Raw genomic sequence first — 13,017 nt, forward strand, 5'->3', positions numbered from 1 at the left:
GTATTATGTGCATATCTGAATTATTAGTTTACGAAAACACTTTAATATTTGGCGCTTAAAATAATAATGTGCTTTACAAAATGCATTTAAGTACGTTTGGACGTACTTAGAATCTAAAACTGAGTTTATTTTTTTAATTACATGTGATTTAACGTTTTAACTTCTCAGATTTAAACGCTAAAAATTATCAGGGGACTAATAAACATACTAGTTTCAGTCACGAATAATTAGGCTGTAGAAAGTGAGATTTATTATTAAAAAAGAGGCACTTTTAACATTTACTCAACTATTGGTAATCGCCATTTTAATTCTTAATCATTTCTGAACTTTAATCTTACCGTGAAATGCCTTACCTCAGAATCGCTCCATCCTAGTCAGAGACGTCCTTGAAGAGTCCTCGTCACTGATTAGCGATTAGCAAAAGCATCTAATTTTGACATTTTAAATGGACCACAATTATAATCAAGTAATATTGAATTTAGAAAATGAATATTTAATATAGATTTTAGAATGCAACCCTGTGAAGTTTTTGAACAGTAAGATTGTTAATGTTTTTTAAAGAATTATCTTATGCTCACTAAGTCTGCATTTATTTGATCCAAAATACAGCCAAAGCAGTAATATTGTGAAATATTTTTTAAATTAACTGCTATTTGAATATATTTTAAAATATATTTAATTTCCGTGATGCAAACCTGAATTTTCAGCATCATTACTGCAGTCTTCAGTTTCACATGATCCTTCAGAAACCATTCTAATATGCTGATTTGCTGTTCCAAAAACATTTTTATTATTTTCAATATTTAAAACAGCTGAGTATATTTTTTCAGGATTATTTAATGAATAGAAAGATCGAAAGCTCAGCATGTATCTGAAAAAAAAAAAAAAAAAAAAGTAACATTATACACTATACCATTCAAAAGATTTTTTGGGGGGAAAGAAATTATAGTAATTATACTAATTAATACTTTAATTTAGCAAGGGTGCTTTAAGTTGTTTAAAAGTTCAAAAATTCAAAGCCGTTTTCAAGGTAATAATGCATGTTTGTTTTTGAGCAGCAAATCAGAATATTAGAATGATTTCTGAAGAATGATGTGACTTGAGTAATGATGATAAAAATTCAGCTTTGAAATCACAGGAATAAATTACATTTTAAAATATATTCAAATAGAAAACTGTTATTTTAAATAGTAAAAATATTTCAAATTTTTACAGTTTTTTGCTGTACTTTGGATCAAATAAATGCAGGCTTGGTGAGCACAAGAGACTTCTTTAAAAAAAAAAACATTAAAACTTTCGTCTGGTAGTTTATATAAATCTAAACTTTGGTCAAAATTTGGGTTGTAAGAAGTCTCGAAAAAGTTAACATAATAGAGGCACAACAAATGCAATCTAAAGACAAATAACACATTTCACCAGCAACATAATATTTCAATCCTTCTTCAGTTTACTTTTTTAATGCACAATACATGGTTAGAAGATTTTTAAAAATCTAAAAATTCTACCACAACATTCAGTGTTGTTACAGCACCATTCAAAGAGTGAAGCCAGGGGTTACACAAAAGCATATGCAATACAGAAACATATGAGTGTTGTACATGAATTACAGTTTCAACAGACAACTACTAAGACTGTGACTCTTGACAAACGTGAGGTGACTTCAGCAGCGACGGTTCGTTTTCTCTGTAAGATCAAAGACAAAACCTCAGACTGTCAAGAGAGTTGTTTCACAGTTGAACATAATGTGCAAACGGAATGGATAAAAAGATGAAAAGATGATAAGAGGGAACTAGAGTAACCTTATCTCTCCTTGTTAGTTCTCAGGTCTGTGGTAATTGGGTCGTGCTGGATTGTCTGGTGCAGCATGAGGGCCATGAGACCCGCGCGATTCGTCATGGCTGTTCTGACATTGCGCTCCTGCTCAAACAATTCATCCAACTTGTACCACTAGGAGAAGAGAAGAGATAATGGGAATGAGTGAGTGAGTGACCTTGTGTGAAAACAGTCTTGAAATGTCTGATTTTTAAACAAAAAAATAATGATTTCTTGGCACAAGCACTGACCACTCTGACTCGTTCCAGGTCCACTTCGGCCCTTCGGAGTTTCTCCCAGCAGTAGTGTTTGTTACACTTGCGTTTGGACACCCTGCAGTATTCTCCGGTGGGTTCAAATACATCACGAACCAATGGACACCCGCAGACCTCATCTGCAGGGACCTGCATGCATGCATTCACAATTATGAATAATGTCCTTAATGTCTATGCAGATTCAGTGTTTATGTATAAAATGCACATGATGAAGTACCTTTGGGTCTCTGGAGTGTTCTGGACAGAGAACCTGCAGTCTTTTACAGTAGGTTTTGCTTTGTGGATTGTAAACATCACAGAAGAGCCGTGTAGCACTATATACAGAAAAAAGAGCAATAATAATAAGAAATGTTTTTGAAAAGGAAGGAAAGGAAAGGAGGAAAGGAGGTGACGATGACCCATACTAGGAATTTGTGCTCTGCATGTAACCCATCCAAGTGCACACACACAGTAGTGAACACACACTCGGAGCGGTGGGCAGCCTTTGCTTCGGCGCCCGGGGAGCAGTTGGGGGTTCGGTGCCTTGCTCAAGGGACTTAACTCGGGCGTGGTATTGAGGGTGGAGAGGGTGCTGTACGTTCACTCCCCCCACATACAATCCCTGCAGGACCTGAGACTCGAACCCTCAACCTTTGGGTTACAAGTCCGGCTCTCTAACCATTAGGCCACGGCTGCCCCCCAAATTTTTGGAGCAGCAAATCAGCATATGAGAATGAAGACTGAAGTAAAAATGCTAAAAATTCAGGTTTGCATCACAGAAATATATTACATTTTAAAATATATTCAAATAGAAAATGATTATTTTAATTAATGTTATAATATCTCACAATATTACTTTTTTACTGTAGTTTTGATTAAACAAATGCAGCCTTGGTGAGCAGAAGAGACTCCTTTCACAAAGAAAATGTAAATACATATACTACTATAAAGTGTTTTCACAATGCATTATCAATTGGCGGCACTGAACATAAACAATGCCACTGAACCGAATGAAGCGTGCATAGTTTTCTGATTATTGCTGGCAAAATTGGTCAATTATTGTCATGTTTTGGCCTGTACTAATTTGTCGGACCGGGAAAACAATTGGAGTACTACAGATTTCCAAAAGTTATAACAAATCAAGGAGAAGCGTGCAAAAAACTGTCTAAGGAACAAATGGCACTGAAACTGAACCAGGTTTTCCAGGGCAAGAATCTTGACAACATTCATGTTTGTTCTTATTTCCAGTCAGGTAGGTGAAATATTAGGCTAATATCTTATATAATACTGCTTGTATGTATCTTTACCACCTATTAACTTTAGTTAGTCAAAATATTGCACCCTTTTCTGCTTACTAAGTCCTTCTCTATAGGATTTAGCAGCCTCCACACATTTTTTTTTTTGTGGTTTAGACAGTGTAAATTAGCAGAACAACGGATTCAGTAGTTAACTGCATAATCCATGCTGTCGTTTACATTCAAGAATCGCCATCCGAGTAACTTAGAAAATCGTGACATACATATATATATATATATATATATTTTTTTTTTACTTACCCCTCTATGCGAGTGGGGTACATGGAGCCAAAAGATGTCTGACTCTCATACTGGTTAGAAGAAAAAGACGAAATATGAATTACATGATTTTAAAAACACAACACTAAAACAAATAGTCACTGTTTAAAGATCTTTACATCATGATTTGTATAAACAGACACCTTAAAAACAACACACCTTGGCGTAGCACCTTTCCATGTGACGCAGCGCCACCTTGGGGTTAACTGGGTGACTGCAGGACACACAGAAGATTTGCAAATCTGTGTCGTCATCGCCCTCATTCACCTTTGGGGAAAAGAAAAGCAATGTTCAGGACTGTAATGTGTTCTGAAGGATAATGTGACACAATGATGAAAATTCAGCTTTTAATTACATTTAGTTACATTTTATTTATTTAAAATATAAGATTAAACAATTATACTCGAACTCCACTCCACAGTGGTGGCCAAAATTATTAGGAAACTTTTTCATCAGCTAAAAATGGTTTTAAGTCAGTTATTTCTATCTTTTGCTGTAGTGTGTCAGTAGGAAATATCAGTTTACAATCCCAAACATTCATTTTGCCATTAATTTTAGTAATCCAGTGAGATTTTTGTTTGCACAAGGAGAAACAGAACAAACTGAGACAGACTAAATCCAAAAGAACTGTGGCAACGTCTCCAAGATGCCTACCTGCAAAGCTACAATACTGGTAAGTTTTAGGCACTTGTGTAAAAATGCTGTAAAATGAGGATGCTGTCAAAATAATGTCCTAATTAATTAACGATAAAATTCTATTAACTAAATTAAATCAACATTTGCTGTGACCATCCTTTGCGTTTAAAGCAGCTTTTGCCCTAGGCGCACTTGTGCATAGTTTTTCAGGTAGATTTACAGGTAGGTTTCTTGAAGCATATTGGAGACATTGCCACAGTTCTTCTTTAGTCTGTCTCAGTTGGTTCTGTTTCTTCATGTCATTCCAGACAGACTGGATGACTATTAGATCCCATCTCTGTGTGGAGCACTGGCTGTTGTCAGACTCCTTGTGCAAACAAAAATCTCACTGGATTACTACAATTAAATGGCAAAACGAATGTTTGGAAATGTAAACTGATATTTCCTACTGACACACTACAGCAAAAGATAGAAATAACTGTCTTAAAACCATTTTTGTGGCTGGTTAAAATACTAGTGCTCTATTAATTTTGACCACTACTGTATTTACAGTGTTTCTGAAGCAACAGAATGCTCTCACCTCTTCATCGTGTTGCACAACCTGCTGCTTGGCTTTAGCGATTATACCCTCCAACTCGTGGAACCGTTTCTCCATTTCAGTGAGTCGCATGCGAGCTGACTGTTGCTCACGGCGGATTCTCTCTAGTAGTTTCTTGCCCTGTTCTTCAGCGATACACGGGCTCTGCTGCCACTGCTGGATACGCTGGGGCAGGATTTCATAGATTCGACTGGCAAGACAAAAAACAGACATCAGAGTCTGTCTAATCTCCTACATACATACTATTCTCTACAACTGTAAAGTATTTGCAGGTTTACTTGGCAGCGAGCTTCATGCCGCAGTCATCAGAGCAGTATTTGGAGTTGGCGCGTGCAGCTTCGACGCATCCGGGTCCGAGGCACTGTCTGGCTCCTCCGGTGTCCCGAACCTCTGCCCGCTCGTTGTGTCTCACCCGGTCGCGGTGCTTCTGTTTGGGTTTGTGCTTCCGAGACTTATTCTCCTCTTTCTTATGAATGAAGACAAAGTCATAATTATTTACTTGAACAATGAACAAAGTCATATTTGATACACTGATTTTTAAAGCCTCTAAATTATTAACATGATCGAAGCTTTGCTGTATACATTCTACTACATACCTTCTGTCATCTGATTAATAGTTCATACTTTTTTAGCAAGTAAAAGGCCTTTTAGTGTAATTGTAAAAAACATCTATCTTCAAGTTAAGAATTACTTTTATATTGTTAGTAATATTAAACACTTACTGGACTAAATTATCTTTACAACTCATGTCATGCAAAATGAATGATATTTTTTATTTAGTACTGACCTAAATAAGATACTTCACATAAAAAATATTTACATATAGTGAAAAGTGAAAATAATAGTTCAATTTATAAAAATTACCGTTTAAATGTTTACATACACTTGATTCTTAATACTGTGTTGCTACCTGAAAGATCCACAACTGTTTTTTTTTTTGTTGTTGTTGTTTAGTGATAGTTGTTCATGAGTCCCTTGTTTTTCCTGAACAGGTAAACTGCCTGCTGTTCTTCAGAAAAAATTTTGTGCATTTGAACCCTTTCCAACAATGACTGTATGATTTTGAAACCATTGTTTTACACTGAGGACAACTGAGAGACTCATATACAACTATAACTGAAGGTTCAAACACTCACTCATGCTCCAGAAAAAACACGATGCATTAAAGGGATAGTTCACCCAAAAATGAAAATTTGATGTTTATCTGCTTACCCCCAGGGCATCCAAGATGTAGGTGACTTTGTTTCTTCAGAAGAACACAAACGAAGATTTTTATCTGAAACTGGTGCAGTCTGTCAGTCAAATAATGGCAGTGGATGGGCACCAAACCTTTAAAAGTTAAAATAAACATGCACAGACAAATCCAAATTACGCCCTGCGGCTCGTGACGATACACTGATGTCCTAAGACACGAAACGATTGGTTTTTGTGAGAAACTGAACAGTATTTATATCATTTATATCATTATATCATATCATTATATCATCGTGCTCGGCACAGTTGGACTTGGCTGTCTATCAAAGGTAAAAAATTATATAAATACTGTTCAGTTTCTCACAAAAAACGATCGTTTCGTGTCTTAAGATATCAGTGTATCGTCACGAGCCGCAGGGTGTAATTTGGATTTGTCTGTGCATGTTTTTTTTTTTTTACTTTTAAAGGTTTGGTGCCCATCCACTGCCACTTTTTGACAGACAGACTGCACCGGTTTGAGATAAAAATCTTCGTTTGCGTTCTCCTGAAGAAACTAAGTCACCTACATCTTGGATGCCCTGGGGGTAAGCAGATAAACATCAAATTTTCATTTTTGGGTGAGCTATCCCTTTATGAGCCAGGGGTGTAAACTTTTGAACTGAATGAAGATGTGTACATTTTTTTATTTTGCCTAAATATCATATTTATTCAATTTAGTACTGCCCTTCAGAAGCTACATAAGATACTTACATGTTTCCTAGAAGACAAAATAAGTTAAATTTACCCTGATCTTCAAATTCATTAAGATTAACTCTTAAACCATCGTGTTTCCTTCTAAAGCATTAGCAAGCATTTGAACCTTCTGTAATAGTTGTATATGAGTCCCTCAGTTGTCCTCAGTGTGAAAAGATAAATCTCAAAATCATACATTGTTGGAAAGGTTCAAATACACAAAAATGCTGAAAAACCAAAGAATTTGTGGGGCCTGTAGGATTTTTTTATCAACTATAGTGATTCATTATCAACTATAACAAAACAAAAACAACTAAACAAAAAAAACACAGCTGTGGATAATTCAGGTAACAACACAGTATTAAGAATCGATTGTATGTAAACTTCTGAACGGGGTAATTTTTATAAATTCAACTATTATTATCTACTATATGTAAACATCTTTTATGTGAAATATCTTATTCAGGTCAGTACTAAAATAAAAAAAAAAAACATGCATTTTGTATGATCCCTCTTATTTTGGTAAAATAATTTACATTTTGAAAATTCTGCAAGGTGTATGTAAACCTTTGACGTCATAACAAATATGAACCATCAGGCATTTGGGGAAAGCTTATTTGTATGTCTCTCAATCATCATTGGATTCTACTAATATTATGTTTTTATGTGCAAAATTTTAGGTCTTTACCTTTTTTTCAGAACGCTTTTCTCTTCTTTTCACGTGTTTGACTTTAACAGCTCTTTTTCTCATAGTTGAATCGGCAAATGAACCATCATCGTCATCACTGTTCCAACCCTGGTCACAAAAAACAAACACAGTTTAAGCACTTTTTTGCCAAAAGAAGTATTGTCAATCACATCCTACAGACGTTATGAAGTAATTGACTTATTGCACATCAATCTGAAAAACACACATTTTGTCTGACCTAATCTAAGGATTTATTGAAGATTTGACATTGGTATTGTTTTCCCTTCTAGAACATAGTACTTCTTGCATTCCTGAAAATATCTGTCCAGAAGTTGTACCAAGATATCCAAGTGAGCTAACTATTAAAAAAGGTATTTTTTTGTAGCTCTGACGTGTGAGGAGAAGCAGGTACCGTGCTGTGGTCCCCATACTTCCCGGCGCAGTACTGTTGATATAGCTCCATCTCATTCTCACTGTAGTCTTCCGACAGCTGGCCGTCTTGATAGTCTCTGCCCTTAGACATGGAGCACTCCTCATCCTTCACTCGCAACATTTTCTGAAAAATTAAAAGTAAAACAGTATTCATGGTAATTAAAGAAGGTTGTAGGTTGCACAAGGGATGATCTTAACCCTCAGGTTACTTCCAGTGTTATTTTAGTATCATTGAGATACTATTATAGTTTTTATTAATAGCTTAAAGTTTTAGTCATGTTGTTGTGTGTCTTTGTCATTTTTAAATATATATCTATATATCTATATAGTTATTTATTAATATTTTTTTAGTTATTAATTCAGTTTTAGCTATTTTAGTCAACAAGTTAAACTAAATGAAAATGAGAAATGTTACCTTGGCAGCTAGCTGGAATAAAAGAAATGTAAGTTTTTTTAAAATACTTTATTATTATTGTTTATTTTATTTCAAGTAACAAAAATGCTTTTATGGTTTTAGTTTTATTTCACTATAAGAACCCTGACTCACTGCAGACAAATTTTCTCTGTAATGAGTGTATTGAAATTGCTATGGATAAAATTGTCTGCTAAATGAAAACCCCAAAAACGATTTAGGAATACTTGCTGAGATGCAACATATTGTACACAGAGTCAATAAACATTATCATACCTCAAACTATACCACAAAGGCATATGATAGTAAGACAAAATCACTGTAAAATGACTAGGATGTGAAACTCACCCTAGCGCGCACTTCACACTGTCTCAGCCGACACTTCTGCCTGATCTTATTCGGGCCGCCGAACTTCTTCATGTCTTTACAAAAGTCACACAGTCCACAGTCCTCTGTGCGCATGCAGGCTTCACATTCTCCACACATGCGAGCTGAGCGCTTAATCTGAGGACAAATCCCAAATATTCCCCATAGCCAGTCCAAAGGTCAACAAGCAACACTTTTTTTCAGTCACGGTCTTCACAAAGGTCATTGTAAGAGAGCAGTGTTATCAACAATCAGAATTTCTCACCCGTGACCCACGCCGTCCATCCGATTTGAAATCCGGTGTGTCGTGCTGGGTGTCAGTCCCGTCTGTCTCCGCTTCTTTCTCTCGGCTTTTCTTGGGCCGGAATTTGATTTCTAAGGAGTCATTTTTACCTAGATTGCAAGATTGACATACTCAGGGGCGTTTTTTTGATGCTATAAAGTCATATAGTTTTTTTTTTTTAAACAATGATAATAAAATAGTAATAATACTCATAATATAATAAAATACAGTTGAAGTCAGTTGTTTGCATACATCTTGCAGAATCTGCTAAATGGTAATTATTTTACTGAAATAAGCGGGATTGGTTTGGAGTTTGGAGTTTGGAGAGCACCTGACAAGAGATCAGAGACCATTCCTTCAAACAGAATCTCTCTAGATTCTCCAGAATCTCTTTATTCCCAGCTTCATGTTGGTGCTTCTTCTCTTCAGTTTCTATACAGGGTTCAGGTCAGGGAACTGGGATGGCCATGGTAGAAGCTTCATTCTGTGCTCAGTGACACAATTTTGTGTTGATTTTGATGTTTGTTTTGGATTATCGTCCTGCTGGAAGATGCAACCATGGCTCATTATAAGATTCCCAACAGAGGGGGTCAGGTTTTGATTTTTTTATCTGCTGGTATTTGATAGAATCCATGAAGCCATGTATCTAAACAAGATGTTCAGGACCTCCAGCAGAAAAATAGGCCCACAACATTAAAGACCCAGCAGTATTTTTAACCGTGGACATGGGGTACTTTTTTTTTTTTTTTTATCCCTGTCTGCACCAAAACCATCTAGAGGGTTAGCTCATTTTTAGTTTCATCTGACCATAGAAGCCAGCCCTGTTTGAAGTTCCAATCATGTCTGACAAGTGAATATGCTGGAGTTTGTTTTTGGATGAGCCAGGAGGATTTTTCTTGAAACCCTCTTAAACAACATGTGGTGATGTAGGGGCTGTTTGATCATTTTATTTTAGGCTTTCTGACCCCAAGACTCAACAATTCTCTGCAATTCTTCAGCTGTGATCCTTGGAGAGTCTTTGACCACTCAAACTCTTCTCCTTAACGTGCATCAGGATGATATAGACACACATCCTCTTCTAGGCAGATTTGTAACATCTTTAGTTGATTGGAACTTCTTAATTATTGCCCTGATGGTGGGAATGGGGATTTTCAGTGCTTTAGCTCTTTTCTTACAGCCACTTTCTATTTTGTGAAGCTCAACAAACCAGTTCTGCACATCAGAACTACATTCTTTGGTTTTACTTCTTGTGATGGATAATTAAGGGAATTTGGCTTTTGTGTTCCTCATATTTATAATCCTGTAGAACAGAAAGTCATGACTGGACAATTTTATACTCCTTGCCACCATGGTGTGCTAAAAAATTGTAATATTAATGGGAATATCCTTCAGAGAAATTTTACTTAGACAAATTTCTAGGGGTGCCAATAATTGTGGCCAACATGAACTAGAGAAAAACATTTATTTTATAATGAGATTTCCCCCTCAGTTTTCATAGTTTTACTTAAAGGAAAGGTTTGAATTTTGTGAATTTTTCGAATGAAAGATCTGAAGGATAAACAATGCAGATTTATTTTCACAGTCACCTTTGCTCTTATTTACCAAGGGTGCCAAAATTAGTGGAGGGCACTGTATCTTATTCAAATCAGTACTAAATCAAAAATAACATGCATTTTGTATGATTCCGCTCTTATTTTGGTAATTACCATTTTGCAGATTCTGCAAGGTGTATGTTCACTTTTGACTTCAACTGTATTAAAATTGAAAACATACAATAAATGAAATATAATTATTTTGTATTTTACACCAAAACAAAGAAAAAAAAAATCTATAAAACTTCTATAAACTTTAAATTTCCTTACTTCGACACTTTTCACAGTACCAAACGCGGATGGTTTTGGCTATCTTCTCAGATATATGAATGCATTCTCCATGAAACCACTCATTGCAGTTGTCACAACCACTGTGTACATGAAAATAATGTGAAACAAGATATTCAAATTTCAGTTTTACATACAAACATTAAAGAGAAACACATCGTACATCATGAAGCAGTTGATGTCTGGTTTGCGACAAACGCAATAAACCGGTGCATTGCCCCGGTTCAGACTCCTCTCTGGTCCAGGGGGTTGCTCCATGTCTGACACTTCGCTGTCCTGTTACATGAGAGAAGCAAACAGAACGTGGATCCAATTTTGTATTTTTTGCATGTTCTGTAGCAACACTATATTGCCCTCCTACTGAACAGGTTTGACTACTTTAGTAATTTCCATGAGTACAAATCTTAATGTTTAAGCATAAAATGATATTCTAGGGAATTGTGTGCTTCTAATTTTATAGCAACAGTTTGGACAGGACCCTCTTCAATTCTAACATGACAATGCCTTTGTGTATAAGGCAAGGTTCAAATCGAAATGACTGAATTAATCAGTGTGGAAGAACTTGACTGGTCTGCATAAAGCCAAGTCCTAATCCCATCTGAACACCTCTGGTGTGACTTTAAATGCAGACCTTGAGCCAAAAACTCATCACCAAACACCAATGACTTGTTCGTATGGGTACAGTCATTTTAGACAAATCCAAAACTTTTGCAACGGAGATGGAAATACAATTTTTTAATACATTAATTATGTTTCTGTATTTGTTGCCACAGTTTTAGAAGTGCCTATTTCTGTTTTAAAGAAGGGGTGTCCTTCTTTTGTTTGTTTATGCAGACCAGTCAAGTTCTTCCACACAGACTGAATCAGTCATTTCGATTTGAACCTTGCCATGTTAGAATCGAAGAAGGTCCTGTCCAAACAGTTGCTATAAAATTAGAAGCACACAATTCCCTAGAATATCATTTTATGCTTAAACATTAAGATTTGTACTCATGGAAATCACTAAAGTAGTCAAACCTGTTCATTAGAAGGGGGTGAGCGAATACTTTTGTGTACCTGAGTCCAGGCATATACAGTATAACTTCAAAACAAAACAGCCAACAACTATTCCTGTTTTCTGTGCAGTTCATATTTTGCAAAATGTCAGCAAGCATATTTTAATATGCTGCTATATATTACATTTTATGTATCCTCTGATACTTAGTGATTTTAAACCTTCATTTGAACGATGGTCCATTTGTGTAACAGCTATTTTAAGCTGCCATGGCCATTTAGCTAATAAAATATTACCTTCTCTCTCTGTCTATAAATACATAACAGCTTGTTACGACTTTTTCATATTTTTAACAAAACATAATGTATGGTGTTCTCTCAAATACCTTCATTCAGTACAATACAGTATATCAAACTACCACAAGTATTACAACCTGTATCACTGTACCGCCCAGTAACTTTCTTACTACAATGACAAAACAACTGTAAACATATTTCACTTACCATGACGGATTTCTCCGGTTAGTGTCCAAAGGAAAGTAATGCGACCACAGTCATTCAGAACATCTGAAGCACAAAAACTAATAGGCTGTCATAACCAAGGTGAACTAAACAGGTGTGCAGTACATTGATTTAATATTTCACTCCTTTTGTTTACAAAGCGGAACACTGCACAACAACATGTACTTCCGCTTCCATGATTCTTCTTCTACGGTTTAGCTGACAAATGATTCACTGCCACCTACTGGATGTGTGTTTAAGTGAGGCGCACCGACAGACAGGAGACATCCAGGGTTTAGTAATAACTAGGGCTGGGAAACGATTAATCGCGATTAATCGCATCCAAAATAAAAGTTTATGATTGCATACTGTATGTGTGTGTACTGTGTGTATATATAATGTATGTATAAATACACACACAAACATGTATATTAAAGAAAACTGAAAATAAAAATTAAATTAAAATAAATAAAATATTTATAATTCTATATATAATCTAAATTAAATACAAATATAACTATCCACACATATAAGTATTTTTTAAAGGCTTTACATGTATGTGTGTGTATTTATATATACATAATAAATATACACAGTAAACACACATTTAGTATGTTAACATAAACTTTTATTTTGGATGCGATTAATCGCGATTAATCGTG

At 35.5% G+C, this 13,017-nt stretch overlaps 1 protein-coding gene across 1 annotated transcript; it reads right to left on the reverse strand.

The window, feature by feature from the left end:
- Window positions 1-1,424: 1,424 nt before the first annotated feature.
- Window positions 1,425-12,552, reverse strand: LOC141286928 (CXXC-type zinc finger protein 1-like). The gene is made up of 15 exons (XM_073819057.1): window positions 12,359-12,552; window positions 11,025-11,137; window positions 10,844-10,944; window positions 8,964-9,091; window positions 8,681-8,836; window positions 7,901-8,044; window positions 7,489-7,596; window positions 5,153-5,340; window positions 4,857-5,064; window positions 3,800-3,907; window positions 3,623-3,672; window positions 2,305-2,401; window positions 2,064-2,216; window positions 1,800-1,947; window positions 1,425-1,683 (listed from the first exon to the last, which is right to left on the reverse strand). Exons 1-14 carry the CDS (start codon window positions 12,359-12,361, stop codon window positions 1,801-1,803), a joined length of 1,704 nt encoding a protein of 567 aa, XP_073675158.1. The 5' UTR covers window positions 12,362-12,552; the 3' UTR covers window positions 1,425-1,683; window position 1,800.
- Window positions 12,553-13,017: the final 465 nt, after the last annotated feature.

Source organism: Garra rufa, chromosome 15 (genome assembly GCF_049309525.1).
Source record: "Garra rufa chromosome 15, GarRuf1.0, whole genome shotgun sequence".
NCBI classification, from domain to species: domain Eukaryota; kingdom Metazoa; phylum Chordata; class Actinopteri; order Cypriniformes; family Cyprinidae; genus Garra; species Garra rufa.